Source organism: Mugil cephalus, chromosome 16 (genome assembly GCF_022458985.1).
Source record: "Mugil cephalus isolate CIBA_MC_2020 chromosome 16, CIBA_Mcephalus_1.1, whole genome shotgun sequence".
Classification (NCBI taxonomy): Eukaryota; Metazoa; Chordata; class Actinopteri; order Mugiliformes; family Mugilidae; genus Mugil; species Mugil cephalus.
In genome coordinates, this window is record NC_061785.1 from 22452847 (window position 1) to 22480142 (window position 27296).

Consider the following 27296-nt stretch of genomic DNA (forward strand, 5'->3'; position numbering starts at 1 on the left):
ATGTATGACAACTGATCCCTTCTCTATCCACTTCAGAGATGGACTGTGGTTCGCAGAGACCAAAATGATAGTTCAGTGTTTGAAAGAAAAACAGACAAGGAACAAGAGCGCTGACCTATAGGATATCGTCAGAGAGGCTGAACGCTCAGAAGACTCTTAAATGCTCCCAGACACTTATTTGCAGCATAGCAGAGAGCACACATTGAAACACTGACATCAGTGCACAGAGAAAATGAAACCAGACACATTCATTCTTGGGAAAACATGTAATAATTACCTGCCAAAAAACTGTAGTGTGTTACTTACAAATCAAACAAAATTAGGGTTCTTTATCAGTTCCTACAAAAATATATTCTACACTGATGCTAAAATACCCAGATTTCTGAGACACAGTACCAAAATATTTTCTTGTGAGATCTAAATAGCAGCCAACCCCAGTTATAACAGGCCCACAGGTACACAGTCGCATACATACTATATTTATATATATATTAAAAACATTTCACTACAATAGCTTACAGTTACATTCCTAAATTACATTTTTCATTTCTGGCATAAAAAAGGGTTTTACATAAAAATAATTAAAAACCAAACCCCATAGAAAGCTGCTTCCCCCAAAAAAGTACAGCATTGTGAGCTCCGCTGTAGTGCACTAGTACCTATGGCCGGTTTACCTTAAAGTGGACGGTGAGGGCAAGGCTGTGTTAGCTGTATACAGTGTGTAATGCCATCACTAATTTGACCTAAAATAAAAATTAAAAGGAAAAAAAAAAAAAAAACTAATCAGTGTGGTTGAACATGCAGCTTTTTACCCCCCATCTGGAGCATTGAATCGTTTTCCCTTGATTGTTCATCAGAATAGCACGGAGGCCCATTTTTGTCAAAGTGAAAGGAAAAGACAACATTGAAGTAAAAACTGTGCCAACTTTTTAGGTTTTAAGAGGGTATGAAAGTTATCACTTACGGTTACACCAATAAATGTAGCATAATTAAAAAAAAGATTTGTATGCAAAAAATAGAAAATAAAAACCATTGAAAGATAATAACATTATGACACTAATCAAATCTTGGGAAACAGGATTATTGTGTATAATAAGTATCTTATAAAAAACCTTGTTGGCTTGGTGAATCATAGGTACAATGCCAGACATTTTAGTGATATTTTTAAATCTTGGCATCATGTACTTTTAGTCAACATTAGTAATGGCTCTTATTCTATTTTTTTTTTTTCTGGCACAAATGGGCATCCGTACAATAAATCTGAGATTTCAAATAATCTTAGAAAAACAGGCACAAATCACATCAAATTTAAGCAACAAAATATTTTCATCAACAGTATTCAAATCATTCTCGCATTTCTTCCAGCTTTATGTCCATATAAGGAGATGAAGGCCAGAGAGACACACAGCTGAATGTAGTGATTGGAGAAAGCGTCCCCAGGCTCATGGTGATAAAGGCTCCCAGAATGACGTAGGTATTTAAGTCAGACAGTTTCCACTGGTGGCACCTATGGCAGCCGTATGGTGCTGGTTTGATGGATGATGTCTTGGTCACATATCAGGAATGTGCTTCATATAGCTTTGGGTTAAATGGTTGTGTGACCAAACTGTGGCAACATTATGTAGTCCATAGGCACAGGAGGTGTCTTTCCTTTCAGCTTCTCCACCATCAGTGAGTCTTCAAACAGCCTTGAGGTGCTCACACAGCACCAGTATGCTCAGGTTGGGGTGGTCAGTAGTGGTTGTCTCAGCTGAGCAAGAGGAAAGTGTTGCTGCAGGACTGCACTATGCTTCATGCATATCATGTCAGTTCTCTGAGGACACATAAAAACACAGACTCACATTTTGATTCTGTACGTGACATGTAGGCTTTACACGCTATCGTTTGGATTCTTTCTCTCTAGTCTAGTTTTTATATTATATTTTGAAGGGTGGCCAACTTGACCAAAACATAGATGACGGCAGGAGTCTGCAGTGTATCATTGAGGGCTTCCTCAACAGCTTCACACAGGATTGGACTGTGGACTGTCCCAACAAAAAGCTGAGGGTTGTCAGTGATTTAGATGCCCATGGTTCGGCGGTTTCTTTAGTGAGGTCATTAGCACACAGCCCTGAGTGCAGAGTGAGTCATTAGCATTTATTGTTTCCCTGAAACTGTAATCTCTAACAACATTAAAACCACCTGTAATTTTGTGTATACAGTATATTTATTTATAGTGTGATATCAATTTTACTTGAGCAAAGGAATGTGGACTTCCTCCACCACTGTACCCATCTGCCTATCTTATAAGGTAGATTAAGAGAGCCTAACTTCATGCATGGTTACAGGCCTTGACAAGCATGTTAATAACTCAAAGGCTGTGTGTTGCATTTGTTGTCACAGAAAAGAAATAAAACTGTAGTCTTCACAGCAGATTTGTGTGAGAGGCAACCAGAGATAAATGTCTTCAGTGGAAGCCACAGACGGCTTCATATCTGTGGCTTCCATCGAAAACGTGTTATAGCTTGTTCCTTTCTGCAATATTTTCTGATTTTTTTACACTAACAATATAGTTCAATCCCAGCCTTGTAAAGCATTATGTGGCATAGCATTTGCCAAGTTGCGGTGGTTATTTGAAGAAAATCACTATCAATTTGAGCTATTTGTTGTTAGAGTTTACAGCTTACAGTAAGTAAGAATAACACTAAAAAGCTTTCAATCCCTAAAAGCTCATAATGAGTTCTGTGGAGGGAGACTGCAGATCCAGTTCAGCTCCAACCTTAATGCTACTTCATGTCTTACAACCAAAGGAAAAATATGTGCCTCTAGTTTAGTCTCACCTCAACTGTGTATTGACGCCCTTCAAGCTACAGCACTCTTCACATTATTCTCCAGGAATGCCCTGAGGGAAAAAAAAACAACAGCTTCCGTCAACATGACTCCTTACTACTGTAAAATGTGGGCTAGCCACATTCCCTTTTACCTTTTATGGGCCTACACAATTTTTCCAGTCCACATCATCAGCCCAGAGTGAGCTGTGAAAAAAATGAATGCTTCCTCGGGTCTGATCAATATTCGGTTGTGTGCTGCAGCTGTGACAAAAGGCCAAAAAGCTGATTCGACCTTATATGGAGACAGCAGGACTGGAGATCCTTCTCGTTTACATATTGTTAGCCTAATAGCATAATTGTCCAAGTCATTCTTTGACTTACTGTTACAATATCAATGAAAAATACCAATGTGCTTGCTCTTGTTTTCTGAAAACGTTCAAATATGACTTAGACAAGTATTAGACTAACGATATAGCTAGTTCATCTATCGATAACAACCGCATAAAAATACTGAAAAGTTTAGCTTCATCATCTGCAGCCATTTTTTCCTCTCCCACTAGTTTGGTCATTTTATGTAGACGTTGTTTGAATAACGTTTTGTCTTAGTATTAACGCCCAACACGTTTGCTCTATATCTCACACCATCCACGTCTTAAGGATTTCGGGGAGGCCATTTAACATTTCTTGACTCTACCACTAGGTGTCAACCTGTGAATGAATTGTATTGGACTGGATTGTCCTGCATTGCAGTATGATGGGCCAGCATTCGGTTTATTCAGCCCTCTAGTATTAGACTAACCTCAGTTTACCTGTTGCTGTTACAGTTGTTGTACAAAATGACATGCACATGAGCACTTTTTGTAATACATCTCCAAATTTTCTCTTATACGTTTATAAGTATGCAAAAAAAGCAAGTTGAGTATGTTTTTATAAAAGTAAGTACATTTGTTTTTATATGAAAGTCTGAAAGTAAGAAGTAAAATAGACGATTTTAACAAGCCCGCGTTTTACATGGAGAATTAAACTTTTCAAATTTTCAATAAGTGGAAACGTCGTAGACTTTGAAGAAACCAGCTTGTTTTTCAGTAGAGGACAGAGCATTTAGCAGTGGATGATGGCCGACTGATACTTACGTCTGACCTCCTTCTAATGACTTCTGGATTTCCTGAAGTACACCTGGAAGAAAACACAACATGAGTTTATCTAACCAGTGTTTAACGCAAACACTGTACACTTTAAATTAGACCTGCAGCACCTCAGTCACTGGGATTAAAGGGAGGCTGCACAAACTATACAACGAAGAATGCTGGATGCACACAGCTGAGTTCAGGTTCTGAGGCTGCTGAGGTGGGTGTGTCTAATGACGATGTGAGCAGAAAGCTGATGCAACAGTTAAGAAAGGCAGCACATAATGCAATCACAACTGAAGCCAGACTTTACAGGACCAAATACAGTGAGTGGAGGGCCTCCAGCTTTTTGGTTTCAGTACATTCTCTCCTCTGTCTCTTTCTCTTGAGTACTCACTCTCGTCATTCAGCAAAGCATGCTCCATAACACGTCTAGCTGCACTTTCTGGAACACACAGGCAGCAGGCGGGAGACACATCAGTACAGTCAGCCACAAACAAGTTGTATGGGTATAAACAGATCGACGGCACATTAGCACAAGCACAGAGTTAAACAACAAACAGAACGCTACATCTGGAGATGTAGTGTTCCTTTGACAAACAGCACATGCAAGGTTTAGGAACGATGCTAGTTTTTACTCCTACAAAGACACTAAGGGGCCTCTGAAAGAAATGTTACCTGCATCCTCACTGTCTTCTCTGGTCCTAGGGAGACAGACAAAAACATGCATTCAAAAAAAATTCTGTTTTATAACTTCTCTTCCCAGAATAGGACAATGAGGAAATAATGATACCTATGAGCAGATAAAGCTCCGTCGGGCTGTGACCGGTGTTGATTGGGGGAACCTGAATGAAGAGGAGCTTCAACTAGGCAGCGAGGCTCCACAACACAGCGTGTTGACATAGAGAACCGTTCAAACTCGGATGGAGACATCAGATAGAAGCCTGGAGGAGGACAAACAACACAGGACTTTGTGAGAGAACAAACAGGCACAGCAGACACCCTAGCAAATGACTGCCATGATGTTTTGTTTGGGCCAGCTACTCTGTTTCAAAAGATTGGATTTCATATATGAGATAGACTTTACCAACCCCAACCATTCCACCCCTTAAGACTACTATAGTATTTGGAAATGTTTGTGCAGCCATGTTTTTACCCTGGCCATGCTTGGTGAAGACGCAGGAGGCGATGCCACTGACGTCCTCTCTGCGGATGCAGGGGTACTGAACCTGCATCTTGACATGCGGCAGTGACACCACATGGACATCACCCTGGTTGGTCAGCACCACCAAGCCACTCTCCCCGTAGTCCTCCGTCCGATTGCTGCCAAACCAGGCCACACCAACCCGCCGCACCCGGGAGCCATCTACTGCCGTTAGCTTCAACTTCATCTTAGCACTCACCTTCGGCAACGTGAAAACCTGAACACACAGCAGTACTATTTAGTTTGAAAGCACATCACAAAGTTGCACTATAGAAGCATTTTATTCTTAAAATAACAACTTAAAAGTATTTTTGAGGATACACAACTTGTAATAGAGAGAATGGTGCTCTCTTAAATGCTAGTTGGCACACATTACGAAGTGGTCGTAAACATGATGATAAGGGGACATGAATTGAGCCAAGGGGATTTTCAGAGGAAGCTAAGAAGACACAAATAGAGTGACTGAGCAAGAAAGACAAACTCAGACTGGCTTTGAGTCATTGACGATGGCTTCCCAAAATAAAAGTCTACAAGACAGACCACAAGCAGGCCTGGTAATTAATGTTAGTTTGCTTGCTAAATTGTGATGTTGCACTTGAAGTTATTAGCCGATTTGTGTTTTTATCATAGGTCAAGTCAGACCATTTTGACAAACGTTTAGTCACAAGCTCGACATCCACAACAAAACAGCAGTTTGACTGGTCCAGGCACAAAAAGTACCAGTGGTCACGCCTCTGGTTTAGATTTATTTATCAATTTATGAAGGTGAACGGTCATTTGTAAAAACAACAGAGTCATGACAGAGCTAAATACCTCTCCAACTGAAACTGACAACATCCTTCAGTAGAGTGTACTTGATAAGCTGCATTCATGTTTGGTTTTGGTTATGGATTTCCATTTCTAACCATACTGACAGTATTTGCTCTCTGGTGTGGACCACATATCTGCTTCAAACTCAACTTTACATCTCATGAATCTCTGAATGTGAAGAAACCCTGTTAGCCAGGGCAGATCTGTGCTTTGAAAACCCTCATCGGGGTTTACCAGACTCAGACCCTCATTGTTTCCTCAGACTCTTACTTTAAACTGCTCCTCTGATATAACTACGACGTGGTGTGAGCCCTGCATGTCAGGGGAGCGAGCCAGGTCGTGGGCCACCTCCAAGGGCTCAGGGAGAGGAGCCCCGTGACCATCCAACACCGCTATACCAACAACTGGAGCTCGGTGCATCAGCTGGATCTCTTTAGCTAAAGTAAAAGGAGACAAGGGCAGAGCGTTGTTCTCAAAGGCGCTCTCAGGGAGAAAGATGTGACAGAGACTCCCATCTAACAGTCAAAATCTCAGTTTCTCACCTGGTTGTGCAGTGATGGGTTCATCTGCCCTGTGCTCTGCAGGAGGAAGGCGGAGCATATACGCAAACACACAGCCACCATTGGTCCCTGCCCATAGGGAGGGTGTGTTGTGTGAACCTTCAAGAAAATGAAACACATTAAAAAGAGAACAGGTAGTTGTTTCTGGGTTCAGTAGGTGAGTGAATGTGTACGAGAGGATGCATGTGTCATTGTGACTGTAAGTCACTTATCAATTCTATCCATCTCATTATACCATGCTATAGGCTTACTATATTTGTGTGTAGCTGGATGGGACCTTCTAGTGTTTTTTACAGGATACGTTCAGTAATGGATGAGGAAACTCACTGTCTGAGATGAAGGTGTCAGCAAAGTAGAGCGTCCGTACGAGGCCAGTGAATGAGTCGTCTGAGGAACGGGCCTCAATCTTTCTCTGTACGGGAGCCAGCTCCATTTCTGCCAGTTCAGCCTCCAGACGAGCGTTGGCCTCCTGGACCTGTGCAGGGAGAGCAGAGTGAGGGGAACAAGGGCAGGCATTTAGAAATAAACTTATCATGTAAAGACACAACCCGGTAGGACGATTCATATTGTGTTTCTACCTTGGCAGCATTGTTGACATGATGTTTTCTTAAAGAGACTCTGCTCCGTCTGATTCTTCTGAAGGACTGTCGGAGGGATTTCTTTATGCTCTTCACTCTAGACAGAGGCCCCTCCATAGCCAGCTGGTCACTGGGGTTTAGCGTGCACCTACAATTTGGAAAAGACTGAATTAGCACATTTGCTCAAATGCGGTATAATAACCTCAACTCAATCTCTCAAGGCCTTCTATAGAAAATAGATGTGATCATGTTTCAAAACAACTTTCTTAAAAAGACTAACTTGGCAGAGAAAATGCCTTATGACAGAAATTCAAATCAACTGAGAAAACCTGCACAGAAAATCCTTGGACAAAGCAAATGTAGTGAACATTCTATATACAATTGGGGCTTTATTTTCAGTGTCTGGCTGTCCTTACTTGATGAGAACGTTGTTCTTCTGTTGGTAATCGTACAATCCGAAGCCGTGGCTGGTGCCAAAGGCTACCAGCTTCCACTCTGAATGCAGAGTGAGAGCGGTGACCACTGCAGGGGGCTGGCACTGGACCACAGTGAAGGGCTGGAAGCCTGCAGGAAACAGCACCGGCTCCTCACGCACATCCAGCCGAGTGTGACCCTAACGGACAAGAAAACCATGAACATACTGCAACAGGTCGACAGTTTGGTGGAACTGTGTCTAACAAACAATGAATGATAAGTTAAGTATACAAAGCAAGCTAATTGTTGTCTTGCTTCTGACAATTTCTTCGGTGAACCAGTTAGATTTGTTAATCTCCCCTCTTACATTGAGGCATTTCTGAAACACACTACAAAAACAGATGAGGAATAGCATTCTATTTCATTGTTTACAAATGGAATGCTTTTCCAACTAAATACTCGTAACACTCAAAAGCAGTTTGAGTTCCAGTTGTTCTAGGACTGACAGCAATGATGATGTAATGATGTAAATTCTTTTATAAAGGCAGTTAGCTGCTATGCAAACTCTAAAATTCTTTTAACTTTCATGTTTTTGTATGGCGGCATCAGCAGAAACAAACTGAAATACTTGGTAAGATGTAGCCAGTTAAGAAAAGATATTTCAGCACTGGTCTTTACCTTCCAGCGGAATCCCTCTTGGCCCTGTAGTAAGTCTACAACTTTAGCTTCCACTGTCTGCTCTGCTGCCTCATCATTAAGCTCCAGCACCAGGATCTGAAAAAACAGCAATATTTTGAATAAGAACAGAGATCTGATATCAAACTAGGCTGAAGTGGTTAACCATATTTTTGCATCTGGCCATGTTTACAACATTGGGTCATTATAAATATCACCAGTCCAACCATGACCTTAGTTTGTGATTGTGATCCATCCATCTGCTACACTTGCGGTTGGATGGAACACGATCATAAACTATATGATCGTGTAAACTCATAAACTATAACATCACATATGTGGCCATGAAAAATCCAACTGATCCAGTCAGCTCATCTGTGTTGTAAAGACTGTTGTATAGTGCAACAACTTCTCATTCGTTTATACCTACACATGGAAGTGCACAAGACTTAAAACAACATAGAAATTTAAGTTCCTCTTAGTACTTCATCAAATATTATTTCAGTCTCACATATGAACCTTTGTCATGCAGTCTGTTTATTAGTTATTGGTTCTATGTCTGGTGGATGCAGAATATTTAAATTAAACAAAAACACTACTCAGTCAGTTCCACTGTTCTCAACTCTCTTGATGAGCTTATTTTGTGCTGGAAAAAAAATACAGGAAGTGTGCATGATTATTGATTAGTGGTAATTACTGATTGGTGATAAAAAATAAAAAATAAAAAGGAGAACCAAGTACAGAACATGCTGCCATTGTAGTGCAGGTATTACTGTACTTCCTCAAGGTTTTAACTTGCTCCATGGTAATAATGCATGCATTTACAACAATGGAGTACTTTAGTAGAACAGTAACAAGCAGTACTGGTGTACCAGTGGGAGAAGATTAGTAGAAAAAAACAAATACAATAGAGAAGTGCAGTACGTTAGGCATATTATTAACATGTAAATAATAGTCACCTGTCCCGCAGTGCCAGCTACTGTCAGATAGCCGCTGTATTTACAAAGATGGATCTTCTGAATGCCGAGCCTTGGGTCATCACTGTACGGGTCAAAACAGCCAACCTGGAAAGACGTAATGGGGAAGTGGTTCAGTGTTACACCCTGTGGTGTGATCAAACTCAAAGACAAAGAGGCTGAGATAATGTGACTTCAGAACAATCAAACAACATTGGATTCTAGATTGTGGATTTCTCACAATGAGACAAAGAACCTCTCTTTGTTAGAGCCTCTCCACCTGGTAAACATCTTTCAAACTACACCCATTTTTTGCAGGACAAAATCTGCAGTTTTAATCGCGAACAGAGATTCTCTTCGACGTGTAAAAGCTTCAGCAGGACCAAATGACACACTATACAACAGCTGGTGGAAATATTCTTTAAAAGAAAAAAAAAAATAATATAGTACACAGTCACAAACACCAGTGGACATAGTTTGTCTTTAACCTCTGCCCAATGATGAGGGGTGTGTTGCTTTTCTGCTGGTCAGACATATAGTTTTTTTTAAAATAACAGCCACTGTGATACCTGCTTTTCCAGTGACTCTAGGATTTAATTAATTTAAAGTAGCGTAACTCTGCTGCTCAGGTATAAGTAAAGCATTTTACAAGAAGCCACATTACTTCATAACTAGTCATTTTATTTTTTGCAGTTGTACTCAGATTAATATTCTGACTGATTAGCAAAGATATGACTAGTAATAATCTGTATTTATTATACATATTATACATATTGTTAAACTAAAATATGTGAACCAGATTATGTTATAATATACTGCTTCATGGTCCCTACAGAATTATGTCATTATTCATTTTATGTATTATGATCATGGTTTTTTGTCCTTTGTTCTTTACTTCATGTACTCTCATTCCTTTGTTTAGGAGAAAGACTGTCTACACTACAAACACACCTTTCTGAATGGTGGCCACTCTCCTTCTGCACCTTGGTTCATGTTGTCATTGGGATCAGCGTCTGTGTGGAACACTGCAGCTGTGCTCAGCTTGTACATGGGATACAGACACACTCCTGATGCATCCCAGAAACGCACAGTTCCATCCTCGTGCCTACACATACAAATAAAAATGATACTGACAAACTGGTTGGCAGTAAGAAATATTCCAACATGCATATAAAAATCGTATGTGCTGACCCTGTGAGAAGAAGGTCTCTCTGTGGTGGATCTGGAGCCAGGTTCTGACCTCCTGTAATTGGCCATGGCTGACATGGAGAAACGGGAAATTAGAGTTTAAGAGTAAGACCAACTTTAAAGTTCAACCAGAAATGAAGGAATGTGTCCACACTCAGTTTACAGTATGCCATATATGATGAACAGCCCTGCAGGGCATTGTTTAGCCACACGCTGCTCCTCTTATATACTGATCTCTAGTAATGTTGAAATACATTTTAGGGGCTGACCTAATGCCTTGAAACATCTTAGATACTCTAAGCATGCATTAAAAATACTTAATGAAAAGAAAGTAATCACTTATATCTTTATATTTTATTGTGAATAAAAGCAATTTAACATTTGATGTTTCAAAACTCTTAGATGAAAGGGCAGTATAGATGACAACTAGTGAAAATCACTAACTTAACTAACACATGTACCTTTTTAGAGTAGTGTGTATTCTGCAGCTCTCCAGTGGTAATGATTCTCTCCCATAGTTTGAGGGGGATTGCAGACACATGGTGGGAGCAGGTGATGGCCGAGCTGTGGAGGGGAACCAGGTAGGGCGTTTGAATAACAGGCCAGCCCTCTGTCTGCAGGTCAATCACTACCAGCTCTTCCTCCACCAGGACCACTAGCGCACTGGGATCTCCTGCAAGTGGTTCAAAAAGAACAGTAGTTAAATGCAATGATCTGAGATTGTTTACAGTCTGTTACCCAGAATGTTTCTTCTGTGCTGAGCGCAATAAATCCAAGAGGGAAACATTCTGGAGACTGTAAATATATAAGCAGAATCACAAATAAACAATCCACTTAAAATAAATGACCACACATTTTGCATTATGTCTTGCACTGGGATCGCAGCTATGGCCCATGTATAGCAGAGATGACACGCTGTACGTCATATTTATAGTTTGTTATGACCATATAAAGAAGCACACACAGGACAAGTACAGCAGGAAGTTGCCCACTGCATATGCATTAAGGGCTGGGTGTTATTTGGTAATTGGTAATAAAACCTAATAGAAATTTCAGCTCTTAGTGCTTTTGAACTTGGGGAGTTGTGGTAATTACTGGTAAATCCCAGACTACATGGACAAATTATTCTGATTTTGGCCCTTATTCTGGGAAAGACCACTAGGTAACATGAGTGCATGTGAAAAGAACTAGTCTGTAGTGCTTTTAGATGTCAAACAACAGCTCATCACGATGTGGAACCAATTCATGGTTGGGTTTGGAAGGTGTCCATACCCCGGTTGAGAGGATGTTTCTCGTTTACATGAGGTTGAAGTCATTAGATAACTGAAGAAAGCTCAGAATGACCAAATAATTTAAATGCATACAAGTGCACGAGGTGCGAACTCACCACAGTGACTTTGTATAGTAAGGGGAAATGTGGGACAAACAAGTGTGAGTCTGACTTTTGGTTCAAGCTTGCTTCTAATGTCCTTGTTTGGAAATTAAATTCTGAATTCCACCTACTAGAACAATACTAGAACAATGTCTGGATTCAGACAAAATACTTGCATACTTTCTTCCATGTCTGAGCACTGGGTGTGTTTGTCATGTGTAGAGTGGTTACATGCCTGTGTGCTGTGGTCCTTCTCTGATGACGAAGAAATCAATGATCCTGGAGGTGAAGTCTAGAGCCACGTGTGTTTTACCGTGGATCACTGTGATACAGTGTCTGTCACCGTAGCTGGCCCTGGGCATTCCACCACTGAACAGCAGGAAATGAGACCTAAACGCACAGGTTCAAGTTCAGTTTAGTTTGCTCAGAGATAATGTGTAACAATGGCGCATGTAGCATATCAGGAAAGTAAGGTTAAATATTAGAGTAGAAAGAGTCTTTCAGTGAGAGAAGCCAACTATACCAAATCAAATGTCACCAATTCGTTTTACTGGTGAATAAAGTGAACTTACCCCTCTCCTGTAGGGAGCTGAACTATTTTTGAAATAGCCTTGCAGGGGAAGTGTCCTGTAGCAATAAAAGTTGAATCATCATCAGCCAGTGGAAACTTCTACTTGAAGGCAGTAAATTAAACTATGTAGTGGAGAGCTTTTCCTCACCATAAGGAATGTCTGATTTCTCCTCCTCCTCCTCATTCACATCCTCTTTGCCCACCATCCATCGACAGTAGCTTCCATCACTGTGTGAACTGAGAATGTAGCTCCCGTCCTCAGTCCACCACACACTCTCCAGTTGCTATTATTATACAGGATACACAGAAGACACACAAAGATTAAGCATGCTGGTTGTCAGTATAGTTTAGTACAGGGCATATGTCTTTCTCTCAGTTACCTGTGTGGCAGGGATGTGTTGGAGGGCACACTGTTTCTCCAGATCCCAGATCACCATCAAACCCCGTCCATAGCCGATAACAACCTGATTTGGATTGACTGGGTTCTCCTGTAAGGCCTCTACGTGTTCCAGATTTCTGCGGCCGATGTAGTCGTCTGGTACGCTGGAGGAGACACAAGAGAAAGAAAGACAGTGATAAAGAGAGAATACAGTATAGTTTCACTTGAGACAGAACATTTCCCTCATGACTGATCTGTAGGGACTGAGTGGCAGGGCCATGTGTTGTGTTTTTCTGTATTGCTGCATTTTTCATAGCTTTAGTCAGAACAATCAATACCCATTTATGTTTACGATGGTTTATCCATTCCAAATCCAATGAAGTACCATACTGTGTATTTCCAAAGGGAAAAAAGAACAGACATGACACAGCAACAGTTTGTCATTATTAATTCAAGCACAAGTACATCAAGGTATAACAAGGTTTTCTGCACAGGCTCAACACATATGTTTCTGGTTTGCCACTAACAAGGCTGTTTAAAGGTGGTGAATGACAGTGGACCTCTACATCCTCAAAGTGCACTGTCCTAGACTGCAGCTGGCAACAACATTCTTAGTTGTGCTCTCTGGAGATCTACTCTTAGATGGAGGTCCACTCCTAACAAAGTGGATGCTGCCAAGCTCATGGAGGCTGCAGAGCATGGATGCAAATGGTCTGCCTGTGATGAGCTAGTGTTTGAAGCTGCAGTCCAAGACACTAAAGTTGGAGTCTATCTGCAGAATGAGAGAATCACTGACGATTCAGCTAAATGACAATGAGGACAGCCACAACTGTGACTTTGTTAAGAGTGTGCAGGAGTGGGACATACAAGGATTTTCTAGAACTGAACTTAAAAATAAAAGGTCTTCAGTTTAATAGTCTGTGTAAATCCTCTGAAATTCTGATGACATGTGAAATTAACAAACCAACCCTTTCAAGACAGGACATTTACAACCATGGTTCAGCACAGAGAAACAGGGTGCAGCCTGAAGCAGTGCACCGCTCTACACATCATCTAGACACAGTACTAAACAAAGGAATGTCAGATTCCCCTTTCAGTTGCCTCTCCATTGGCAACACCTCTTTCTCCAAATGCATTAATCACATCCATGGTTGAAATCTGACAACACAGTAGATGTAACACAGCCGCTACATCAACAAAACTACCAATTACATTCACACTGTGTGTTGGTCTACTGCAGTGGCCTACCTGCTAGCCACTTGGTCAAGGCTGATGTTCCTCTCTTCCAGCTCCCTGAATCCTGGGACTTCAACTATGAACACATGTCCTCCTTCTGTCCCCAACAGCAGTAGCTCTCCCGAGGAGTGAGCCAGCACTGCTGTCACTCTGGTCACGCTTGGAGGGGCACTGAGAGTGGAGAGAGATTACGTCATATGACAAAATAACAGGCAGCTACTTTTAGAATGAAGCCACGGATGAACAGACTGAAGTATACAGAGGAATTAAAATTTCTGCCAATTGCTGCAACACTACAATGGGATAAAACAACAGCCCAAAAAACAAAACTGAAACTTGATTCCTCCAGTTAAAATGCAAGTAAATTTTGTAAATCCCCCTCAAGATCTCTGAAAAATCCCTGGGGAGAGGGGAAATGATAGGTGAATATACCCAGGTGGTCCAGTTAGCGTGAAGCGTCCTATCTCCAGAAGTTCAGAAAGTCCCTTATGACCTTTCAAAGTCCACATGTGCAGACTGTTGTCATCCAGCAGAGTCACCAGTTCAACCTAAACAAAAGCCACAATCAATCCATACTGCCCACAATAGGCGGTAGGAACAAACAGGTTTAATGTTTTATGGTGCGGTGTGTTGGGTTTGTTCTTTAACTGTACCTGGTGGGGCATGAAGTGCACCTGTGTTACTGCAGCATTCTCTTCATGTAGGCCCATAAACTCGACACCTGGAGCTCCGTATCTGACCACTGGTCAAGGACATTCACAGTAAAACACCAGGATTATGAGTCAAAGTCGAGGAAATTTCAGCCCCGTTATCAGTTGAAGGGATGGAATGAAATTAATTTAAATTTTCTAGTCTCTCCACATGGTTTTGTCAGTCTTTTTATCCATTTTAAATATGTTTTTCTGTGCATTTTTTTTATTATTATTTTATTTAAATTTTGTTACATTTAGCCGTAGCCTCTGAGCTTCTTACAGTTTATATTTAAACTGTCCCATTACCTGTAGAACACTTTGAAACCAGAATGCTTTAGGTCATGTTGTGTGACAGTATGGCAAGTGTAGACTCCATCAACACGGAGGATGGAGCTCAAATCCTCATGCTGCCCAAGGGTCAAACACCCATCCACTGCAGCTCGTTAATGGCTACTGCAGTGTATCTGACTCTGACCTCACTGAAAAGAAACTGACTAAAGTGTCACATTATCAGATGATTAGTACAATACATCAGTACAACAGAAGCTGCTCTGTTGCTGCTCATTGACAGATTTTCCTTTATCTGAACTCCCTTGCTGTTCTATCCAGCAACAATCTGCTGCATTGTATGAATGGATTACAGTAATTGCAGAAGGAACCTCCATTATTCAAACCAGTGTGTCTCTGTGTCAACGGGGAGAGCGTACCGACTGGCTCTGTCACACTATCAATGAGAAGAATTGTACGAAAGGCAATGGCAGCACAGACTCCAGTGTCTGACAGTGCCAGGCTAGGCAGCATTGAGCAACAGCGTGGGAAAATGAAATACTTGAACCAGACGAGGATTTAGCAGCGTCACAGCCGCTCATTACGCTGCCAGCCTCAAGTTCAAACATGATGCTTGGGTTACTCCCCGGCAAATATTCAAGCACAGGTAGAGTGAAGGATACAGTTTGATGGCTCCAGAGCGGGTGCCAATGGCCAGCAGCTGCAGGGAAGGACTGTAGCCCAGAGCACTGGGCTGATGGGGGAATCCATGCTCCACTGTCTGAGGAGAAAAGAATAAACAGACAGGACGGTGAGACAACTGTGACAGTGAGAACAATGACACAAAAAGACAGGACAGAGCCTAGTTGTTGGTTTTATTGCAGCAATGTTGACAATATCTCTGCTTCTTATTTCTTTAACTGTTGATGATATTAAATAAAGATTTAATTGGTTCACTTATAGAATAAGTGAGTCATTTGTACATATAAAAACTGAAACAGAGCCCACCTCCAGACCTTGCATTAACACTCAACTGATCTTATCACAAGTGACAGGTGTGAACACACTCATAATGCATTGAGATCATATTTAAGAGACGTGACCTCTGACAACATTTGGAGGTGGTCTGGGATGCATTTGTCTGCAATTCTTTGATAGTGTGAACGCACAATCCAAACAGGGGTAGAGTGATGGACAGAGTGAGATCAATACACAATATGTATGCCTAAGCCATGACGCTGTCACACAAAGCAGAGCCATTCTTGTTCGGATCCAGCAGCAGATGGTAGGTAGAGATATATTAAAGACAGCCGGCACAAATGATGTTGGAGTTCATTCACATACAGAGTGCCAACCTGAGGTGGGCTCTGTGTGTTCACACCTGGTATTACCATTGTCCAGGAGAGATGTTAGGGAGAGCAGTAGGTTATCTTCCCACATCCCTAAGCAACAGCAATGGCTTATGCTCACAATGGTTTTACAAATATACGTATAGCTTGCTGAAATAAACCAGTTATTTGCAGCCTAGTCCCTTAGAGCCTTCACACCCTCCATTTAATAAGTGTGCATAATTTATACCTCTACCTGGTTTTAGGTGCTGCACCCATTATTAATTAGAGGAGAAGTGTTTGTGCATTAGAGAACCTCAGTCATTTAATGTTGAGTTACACAAAGGTATCTGCCAATTTTCATGTGAATATAAATCATTGTTATTCACATACGAAAACATTCAATCATGTGACCACTGAAGTGTAAATGTGCAGGTAGACCGTTAATGACACAGGTAAGGTGCTATGATTGTTTCTGTTGTGCAAATGCATATAAAGACCCAGGAATGTAATTAAATACCAGAGCAACCTTTTCATATTCTTTCCTAATGAAGACCAGCATTGTGTTTACAGGACAAGGCTATTCTTCCCCCTCATGTAAACCATGTTACTGTAACTAGGCAAGGGAATTAGAGAAATCTGGTTTCCCCACAGAGATTTATCTCACTTGTATGCGCCTAACCAGGGTTATAATCAGCTTGTTTAAAGTCTGCATGACAAAGGTCTGCAGACGGAGGAATCAATAGAGGGTCTAATTTAATGATGCGGTCTTGTACTTGAAGGGATTCTGTCCAAAGTCTGACCAAAATGAACACAAAGTAAATTATTTTCCACATTTGACATCTGAGTCATGACCAGAAATGTCACAAAATCCTTTGTCCACAACATTCTCATTACATCCAAGAGGATGTCTGTGTCAAACTGGATACTTTCTTCACATGGATGGATGGATGGACAGACAATCTGATAATCAAATGCCTGCGGCCATGACTATATATGTGCAGAGGCATAAAAAGTCTCAGAAGCCACACACTGTGATCCACCCATTTAACATTAGCAAGACTGGCACATATGTGTACTTACGAGTATTACACAGTTACACCCAATTGTCTGAGAGAGTTTGCATCTTGAACTGTGTTTCTAAATCAAGTGTGTGTGGCGTCACGGTTCACTTGCCTTATTGAACTGGAAGAGTTCCTGTTTGAGTCGATCCCTGTGGGATTCCTGGCCATGCCGCTTGAACCTCTTCATCCTGTGTCAGCAACGGCGTGGAGCCTGCAGGCCCACTGATGCAAGCTGCATGGAGAGGAAAGAGAAAAAAGAAGAGCGGAGACGGTGGGGGAGGACAAGGCCGAGGGAATGATGGTAGAAAATGGGAGGGGAGAAAGGGGACAGTGTGTCGAAAGGTAAATCATCCAGTTCTATCATTCAGCAGTGCTCATCACTCCTGTATTTCTGCACATCAGCCGACAACATCTTGTTCCTTGAGCTGCGTCTGTGCAGAAAATGTTTCAGCCATGTTTTTCACCATTTTATATCAGGCAGCATATTGATGAATGTTTTGTTTGGTATTCATCTGTAAATGCAAGATCAAGTGTAGTTTCGATGGGTTCAGTTTTAAACAATTTTCAAACTTTGTGTGGTACTTGCTTATATTATATATTTTATTGCACAGGAAAATAGGGCTATATCTGCCATACTGGTATGTGCTACCAATGTGTTCTTTCATACTTTTCATACTTCTGTTACCAAGTACTCCTTAGCTACAAAAATTTGGGGGGTTGCAGTCGTTAACTGTTTGAACTACGCTCAACTCCTAGACGATTAGGGACAGTCCTGCATGTAAATGTGTGTATCCTTCAACAAAGACCCAGCCTAGAATCTATGGAGCCTCAGGTGATTGACTGCACATTTCCTGATGATGAAAGAAAGGAATTCTACAAGCGCAGCCTGGTACTCCGTCATCTGTTCAACACACACAATACTGCAGCCCCCTAGCCTAAACAAAGAACAAATGATAAGGACCAGAGGTCAGTCAGGGCACTACTAAGGAACAATTGTTTGCCCACACACACTCATGCACTCTCACACACACACTCTGTCCACCCTATTTAGCAGCAAACTGTAGCCGATGAAAACACCTGTCACACATAAAAGGTGGTTTTCAAACAGGCCACTTCAGAGAAAGAAGTAGAGGGAAAGAAAGGAAGGAGACAATGGGAGGAAAACGTATAATTCCATTCTTTCTTTTGGTGTCTTGTAGGCAAACACTGACAACCATGAAAGAGCGTTTAAAAAAAAAAAAAAAAAAGCAGCATTGGTAAACTGGTGGCTACTGGCTCCACAGCGTAAAAGCTGTCACATGAAGGAATGGTTGACCACAAGGCAGCCTACAGGCCTGCGGCTCTGGAGCTCCTTCACTCACTGACACTCAGTTTTGTAAAAGTAAAGCTGCTCAGAGGCTCAAGATTTCAGACAGAGGACTAGAAAAGCTCATAACTGTGGTCGGACACATGATCCGCAGTGTCATAGTTCCATGACAAAGGCCCGCGCCATGAGTCACACTTTTCCGTCTGAACTAGCTCATTTTCCTCGGTCCAAATCCAGACATAGTTCTGTTATTACCCTTGTATCAGCAAAGCTGCCCTGACTCACTGTTGGGCTGTGTCACACATTTCCAACTCCAGCTTCCTCAAGGAAAAAGTCAGCTTGACTTTTATAGAGGCTGACTGGATGCTCTGAGGGCAGAAGAAGTGACAGAGATGTCCTTCTCCTAAGTTTGTCAATATGAAGCCCAGCTGACAGGACACTCTGTACACCATCATGCTTTTAGATTGTTGAATCATCTTCAGTCTAGTCCATATCATTTCTCTTCTACCTAATTTTCCTACCTTCAAGACAATTTTAGAATCCTCACTTAATAACGCCCAGTAAATACACTGACGATGTAGAGTATTTCAAACTGTTACAGATCTCTTGAGTAATATTCACCATGCTACTTCTTAAACCTCAGCACTTTAGAAACTACCAAGTTCCAAAAGCCAGCATTAAACTGTCGGATCACCACTCATCAATGGTTATACTAGCACTACAGCTCAGTAGTCAAGTCTGTTCTGACAGAGTAATGGTTTAATTATGAATAGGGATGGGCATGGACACATAACAACAAGGAAGGAGCGATGGTGGAGAGATTGAAATGGTCAGAAGTGTGCTGTTTACGCCAAAACACGAATGGCTACTTTTTCTACTTGTCTCATCTTCTTATCCTCTTATCCTCAGTAGGGCTGCAGGGGCTTCTGGAGCCTATCTCAGCTGTCACCGGGTGAGAGGCGGGGTATGCCCTGAACAGGTCGCCGGTCTATCATAGGCTGACACAATTCACACTCACAAACAGGGGCGATTCAGGTTCTTTGGAGGTTGCAAACTCCACCCAGAAAGGCCCAAGCTGGACTCGAACCCAGGCATTTTTGCATCAGCCTACATTTTCCTCGACCAAACATTCACAAAAGGAATTAATAAGGGAATCGATAGTGATTCGGATCGATAAGCAGAATCGATAATTGCACCGGAATCAAAATCTCATCGATGCCCATCCTAATTATGAATAACTTAACATAAAGGTGATCACCCTAAGGGTAACCTGTTGGATTTTATCATCACATTCCGAATATTTAGCTGATGATAATATATTTGGCTCTTACCGTTGATTAACAACAGCGATAGCAGTCAGAGCATATTGAATGTACCGATTCTAAACAGCCTGCTGTTTGCAAACAAATTCAATTCAGTTCAATGGCACTCGGGTAACATGTATGACTACGTTGCTGTTACTCTGCTGTTCTTCACCACGTAAAGCCCACCAACGATTTAATTGGCCCAGTAGATCTTTGCTGAAGCATTACCCAGCAGAGAGCCTGTAGCCTCACAAAACATCTGAAGAACTGCTCCAGCTTTCAGGCTAAGAACAAACAGGTATGGGAAGATGTGCCACATCTCTAACAAGCAACAACTTCAACTTAAGCTCAAACTAAAAATATTTAGCCATAACTAAGATGACAGCAAGTAGCAGCTATTGACAATTCTAACTGGTAAACACTAAGCAGCATTTTTATTGTTGTGTCATGTTACAAACTTGTAGTCTTGTAGACACTTTCTGTGTCAGAGAAAGAAATGGTCCCAGGAGAATCAGTGGAGCTGAAAGAAGGAGCCGAAAGCCATAAGCTCCTCTGACAATGGCTGGGTGGGAGGTCTGCTTCACAAACACAACGACTCCTAAGGGCTACGAGAGGAATCTGCTGATGGAAAATGAGTGTGGCAATACAACCTTCACACGTGCACACATGTAAACAGTGAATCTGGAGACCAGCATGGAAAGCTACTGTTCACCTAGTAAAACAGCCCCCAACATATGCTATGCTATGTCAGGTGTGAGTTTCCCTCTGTAGTAACCCCACAGTTGTTTCACTACAACCACATTAATTGCGACCTTTCAAGTGACCTGACAGACATGAGAGCACAAATTACCCAGTCATTAAAACACACTCATGTGTTATTTCTATACCAGCTACTTATCAAAGCCCACAACTGGATATGAACATCGCAATTATGTGAATTGCAGTGATGTTTAAGGCTGTCAGTTCAGACAGTTAGATTAATCTCCTTCTTCGCTTCCTCTGAAAATCTGACTGTGGCCAACAAAAAGACACAGAGCAGAACTACAAGCTCAAATTAAAGCCCCAACAACAATCAGTGCGTGTCAGGCTTGACAAAACCTCTTCAGTTTACTGTGATTCCATAAGAACAACACCCACGGAGGATCCCTGAGAAAATCCAACGGAAGTAAAGTTCAGTCCTGCATGGTGGATTTTAGTGCACTTTTTTGGGGGGGGGTGGGGGGTTATGGATCACCAAAAAACACTTTATTTTGTTTGTATAGCTTGAAAAGACACATGTATGACTGTCATCAGTGGCACTGTGGTGCCTTTGGAAAAGGAAGCGGACCTGTGTGTCGTGTTCTGATGAACGTTTGTGTAACCTTGTTTGCTTTAGGAATTATCTACTAACCACCTGACCAGGGTTGGCTATCCTAACCCAACCTTCAACCTTGCTCTGTTGGTACAAACTGAATGTGACCCAGTGTACATATCATACACAAGCAATAAAAGTCTTTTGTAAAACAAAAAAAAATAAATAAAAAATCTTCCAAAATTAAATAGGAATGCAAAAGTCTGGTCACTAATCACCAAACCCACTGATTTTTTTGTGATTAGCAGAATATTTCTGACAGCAGTTGTCTTTTTTGCCATTTAGTCTGGATAAAGTAAATAAATAAATAAACAATTATGAGTCTCATAATCTCAAATCACCTCACTCAACGATTACCGGCCTGACTCCCATTATGATGAAGTGCTTCGAAAGGCTGGTAAAAGAAAACATCATCTCCAGACTCCCCTCCACATTTGACCCGTTCCAGTTTGCCTATCGGCGGAACAGCTCCACTGAGGAGGCCATGTCCTCCACTCTTCACCTGAGCAGGGCTGTGTCCTGAGCCCTTTGCTGTTCACTCCGATGACACATGACTGCGTCCCCAGGTTTGCCACCAATCACATCGTGAAGTTTTCGGACTATACAACGGTGGTGGGCCTTTGTCAGAGACGACAACAGCCTGGACTACAGAGAGGAGGTGGAGCAGCTGGTGGGCTGGTGCAGAGACAATAACCTGATCCTGAACATGGACAAGACAAAGGAGATAATCGTCGATTTCAGGAAGAACTGGCCCAGCCAGGCTCCACTGCTCATCAACAGCTTAGCTGTGGAGGTCAGCAGCACCAAGTTCCTGGGGGTGCACATCACAGACGACCTCGCCTGGTCTGTGAACACCGCGTCACTGGTCAAGAAGCAACAGAAGCGCGTGTACGTCCTGCGTAGGATGAGCAGAGTCCACCTGCCCCCGCCCATCCTCAAGACTTTCTACAGAAGCACCATAGAGAGCATTCTGACCAGCTGCCTCTCTGTGAGGTGTGGAGGCTGCAGTGCCTCTAACTGGAAGTACGTGAGGAGAGTTGCGAGGACAGCGGAGAGGATCATCGGGACCCCTCTTCCCTCCATTCAGGACACCTCATCACAGCGCTGCACATCCTGAGCCCGTAACATCATCAGTGACCCCCGCCATGGACTGTTCTCCCTGCTGCCCTCTGGAAAGAGGTTCTGCAGCATCTGATGCAGGTCCACCAGGTTCTGCAACAGCTTTGTCCCCCTTTCCATCAGACTTTTGACCTCTTAAATGGACTTCTGTACATAACTGAACATATTTTTTTTACTGTCATTCTCTGCACTGAATATTTTGCCCTATGATACATGCACCATCTTCATCAGTGCTGCACCTTAGATTGTATTTTATTTGCAATTTTATTACATTCTCCTGAGCTGCATGCAACGAAATTTTGTTCTGTATACACCCTGTGCATACAAAATGACAATAAAGTTAGTCTAAGTCTAAGATTGTTTCACCATTTTCTGTTTATCATATGACGGCAAACAGAGTCACTTTGTGTTTTAAATTGTGGATAAAACTATTGAAATCACCTTTTCTTGAGACAATCAGTAAACAGATATTGGAAAATACTCACTAACAGCATCCCTAAATACGACCCTAAACTCTGACATGAATGACCACAAACATGGATTTGAAGGAAAGGATGTGCATTGCGATAGTATAATATACTACTAATTTACTACTTTGAAGGGGAAATCAGACAGGGGGACTTACATCCTACTTACACAAATAGGTTCATTTACACTACAGGGACTATAGTTTCAGGTTAATCACAATGGCATAAACGGAGCAGATGAAATCAGTTTCCACCCAGGGCTGTTCTGTGACGTGTCCCAGGCACACACTCAGATATGGATTTTCTCAGGAATTTCATTTGGCAGAAGAGGAGCCGTGAATTTGAAAAATGAGTAACAGCAAAGGATGGTGAACACACAGGTCACATTGTTTGATCTACAGTGAGCTCATCTCTCAACAAGATAAAACTCCCAAACTGTGTTTACCTTTGATAGTCAAGTATGCAACCTTATTTACTCATCTCACAGCTACACTTACATGTCTTTAACCAGCATTCTCAGCATATGCGCTCACTTAACAAACTGCCATTTGTTATCTTTCATCCCACGGCTCAGTGATGTCATCAAATTCCCAACATATCCAACAAGCCATCTAAGTTGAGAAGGGAGTCAATGGAGGGGGAAAAAAAATGTGTGAAAACATGCCTGGGCGCGACGACGATGACAACAACCTGAAGGGAAGACGCTGGACCAGCAGTGCTACTGCGTGGCTCGACATAGTTAGCATACTGCTACAGAGCAAGAATGAGTGACCAGGAAATGCCTGGTATCCAAAATATTTGACTTGTAGACTTATGCAATCAGCAGCTATGCACTCAGCTTCTGCAAGACCAAAAAACATGGTGCTATGACAACCAGACCACTCTTGACTGAAGTCAGAAACTTGTAAACCCTCACATTCTTATTTGTCATGTCAGAAAATGAAGTTGGAGAATAACCCACATTCACAAAGGTGGAGTAAAACCTGCTTGACGGCCGCTGTTTGACATTATAGCTTTAGAGAACTGGCTTTCACACATAGTCTGATCACAAAAACCACTGGTGACTACACCCTCTCCTCTCTCGCACTCCCAAATAAAGCATGAATGGCCTCCTGACAACTCTCTGTGAACTTGGACTGGACATCACTGAGCTATTCTCGGTTGTGATGCTGGAAATTAGTTTTCTCAAGTCAGCACTAGATGATGTACTAAAGGTTTGAGGTGTGTCAGGTCTGTGCACTGAGGGGGATGTGGGAGGGGGTGTCTGAGCAGAATGAAACAGAAACCATCTGACACGTTTAGTGGATGAGAACCACTGAATATATGTTAAGTAGGAAGTGCTTTCCTGTGAATTTATGCAGAAGAATGCAACTAATAAGACAGAGTAGTGGGAGGGGTCCGTCACCACAATCCGCTACTGCAAACATTAGAGAGAAGCTTCCTGCCATGTCCGTAACACAACAGAAATGAGATCTTGTCAGTTTTGGGTGTGGCTACAAGGATATCATATCTCCCACCAATGTACACCCTCCTTCCTGTAATCAGAGCCAGGGAGAGATAGAAGAGGGGGGTGATCAAGAACAAAAAGTTTACAATAGTCAAGCTTCTGTGTTTGTGTCTTCTGACCCAAGTCATTAATTCACAGAGTCCACAGAGCAACATCAGGATATAAAAGTGGCACGTGTGTCTTTATCATAAGTCGCCTCCTTTGGCTAAAACAAACAAACAAACAAAACGCACACATCAAAAAATAATTACAAAAGTGTTGTCTTTAACACAGTACAGAAACCTGTTTGGATGAAACCTGTTCTGAATGTGACAGGGTTTACTTGTTGTGACTGACAATAATGCTGTCCTTTCTATGTGAAAATATTCTCCTCGGTTTGTTATGTGACTCAAACTTAACATGACCATGGAACCATTTTAGAATAATACAGTTCAGTGCAACAGTAAAGCACAAAACTGGTTCTAAAAATCCGCTCACTCAGCCAGCTAAATACCCGCCCCTTTCTAAGGATGTTGGAAGCCTACAGTACTGCACTACCTCAAAATAAAAACACAAAAGGTACTCTCTAATGCAAATCTTCTGAACAACTGCAGACACGGAGGAGCCAAACAGCACAAATAAATATTTTTAAAACGTTTATTTTCCTGCAGCTATTTTGGCTGTTTCTGTGTGGTCAAATAGTAGTTTGACATTTACAGTGCGCCGTCATACATGACTTACTGGCAGTTTGCCATCATCAGCATAATTTCTCATACAGTAAATAATGGTAATGAACACACGGCTTGCTACAGCCTTTGGTGTTAAAGGTTGCTTTACAATATTCATAGTTTTTGTGATATGTGGGGGCTTCAATTATGGCAACTGTCATGAGTACTCAGTCCGTTTTGGCGCTGGTGAAGGTTTACAGATCAAATACTTTTTTAATTAAATACCCAAGGTAGTAAATGGAGGTCGAGAGTGCAGAGCCTTTATTGCTCATATAAAGAACCGGCTCTTTTTTAGATCGAGTCTAAACTCAGGAACAAGATTCAGATACACCACGTGTTATATGGCTGTTATATTTACAATGACGTCTGCCATAAAGCCAGATGAGCAGGAGAAATATTTTATAGCATTATCTCCTTCCTCTGGCGTGCCATTAGCAGGCCACACAGCAGCTTCTTTTCCTGCCTGACTACATGCTGCCATTGAAAAAGGTAAAACAGCAATTAAGTTAATGTTTAACAGCTCTGAACACGGCATGACAGTCTGAGCCAAGCGGTCTGTTTTAAGTTCACCGGCGAGGGAACGCCTCTTGGATATCGCCTCACCTGCACAGGGCTGGACAAACGAACCTTTGAGTTCAGAGTTGATAATATAAAAACCTCTGAAGTGACCATCTCGCCTGCATTTTCACATCGTCTGTACAACTAGACAGCTCTTAATTCCTGCATCTGTTCAAATTTGCCCTTAACAGTAGGTTAAAGCCCAACTCCACCTTACCCCTACACTAGGGAGGGCCGTGTATTTTGCCTCCATTATCGTTTCAGGTGGATTTTTTTTTTACCATGCAGGTGCAACAGCACTGAAGCTACTGAGGACAAAGGCTTTTTGTTTGGCTAGTCCTGGCCTGATGCAGGTGGAGTTAGAAGGACACAGTCTGCGTGTCCTTGAGCAGTATCCTATCCAGGTAGTAGGGGTTAGAGCTGTATAAACTGTCTCCAGGTCTCTTTTTGCAGGTTAATAACAAGAGGAGGAGGTGTATATTGGTCGAAAGGTGGCGACTTCTTTCACTCTAATATGTTGTCATTTTATTGAGTCTCTCTGTGAAACTGGTCAAACAGGTGGGCCGCTTCTTCCGCATACACACCCCCTCCACAACTTACTCGGGCCTGAAACCAGACCGTTGACTCGGAGGCTTACTAACACACCTGCCGGGGAGACACACCTTTCTAGACGTTTCCGTAATTGCGCAATACGAGCTTCAACCACTACTCACCTGGGTTCACGCGCAGATAAGCGAGAACCACCATGAGTCAGAGCTCTTGTGAATTTCTACTTTGTCTGTTTTAAACTTTTTTCCCCCCTCAACGAGCGGCTTCATCAGGCGCAGGTGTGTGTAGACGTCTAATGAAGCTTTACCTTTAGCGACGTTTCAGTTGTTAGCCAACCGGAGTATATTATTTAATTGAAAGCATCTTTAGCTTTGTCTGTGCAAACCACAAATGAAGAAATGTCGTAAAATACATGACATACATTTAGGCAAGTAACTCAAGCTGCGTGGTGCAATTCGACACCAAAGAAACCTATCGGGCATAAGACTGCAACTAGTACAACAAATATGCAGGAATGAATTTTAGCTAGACGACATGCTGAAAGTTAAACATGTGCCTCAACTGTTTGTGGCCGTTGCCAAGGCGTTGAGTTTATGTGGAAAACGGCGTGACTGATCCCACCGAATGTGCAAATGAGCCAATATCCGAGGCAACAACACAAAGCTAAGCTGCCTGAGTTGAGTATCAGTAACGGTGAAGATTAGCCAGCTAGCCAGCAGCGAACAATTGGAAGACTGGTGTCTAGCTAAACAAACGACTTCAGCTAGCCTCCGCTGAGGCGTCCAGGTAATGGACGGAAAACAGGTGGCTGCGGTAAAGAGCCCAGATGTAGCTACTGTTGGCCGAATGGCTCACAGGCTAAACACCTGTGGGCAACAGTTCTGTATTAACGTGCGGGCCCACCTCCCAACCCACCTGATTCAAACGGTCGTTGCTCAGCCGATGTCCACCGCTTCCAGCCGCTGGATAGGATTCTACCTCCGGCCAATGCCCGGTGTTTTAGTTGGATAGGAGCTCTCTCTCTACTCAAAAAGTCCAAATGTGACCAAGCAGAAAACAAGTAGTCCCAGAATCAAATCGATTGCGTGTTTAAAGAGGCAATCTCACATCTGCGGACTGGTTCCAAACTAAAACTAGATCGGCTGCTCTGTCTTTTCCATGGTGGCGGTGGTGGTAGCCTCGGTGTTTCCTGCTAGG

At 42.2% G+C, this 27296-nt stretch overlaps 1 protein-coding gene across 2 annotated transcripts; it reads right to left on the bottom strand.

Moving 5' to 3' along the window:
• Positions 1–251: 251 nt before the first annotated feature.
• On the bottom strand, positions 252–27296 carry llgl2 (LLGL scribble cell polarity complex component 2). Of its 2 annotated transcripts, XM_047609200.1 has the most exons (27): positions 27015–27296; positions 17344–17463; positions 15523–15620; positions 14534–14615; positions 14313–14428; positions 13893–14051; positions 12646–12808; positions 12414–12549; positions 12267–12321; positions 11930–12084; positions 10784–10995; positions 10326–10393; positions 10086–10239; positions 9138–9242; positions 8182–8277; positions 7506–7702; positions 7090–7237; positions 6839–6986; positions 6494–6610; positions 6222–6388; positions 5094–5358; positions 4731–4881; positions 4616–4641; positions 4335–4382; positions 3944–3986; positions 2820–2881; positions 252–1813 (listed from the first exon to the last, which is right to left on the bottom strand). In XM_047609200.1, exons 2-26 carry the CDS (start codon positions 17416–17418, stop codon positions 2842–2844), a joined length of 3024 nt encoding a protein of 1007 aa, XP_047465156.1. In that variant the 5' UTR covers positions 17419–17463; positions 27015–27296; the 3' UTR covers positions 252–1813; positions 2820–2841. The 2 variants fall into 2 exon arrangements, with proteins under 2 accessions (XP_047465156.1, XP_047465157.1); XM_047609201.1 differs by lacking the exon at positions 4335–4382.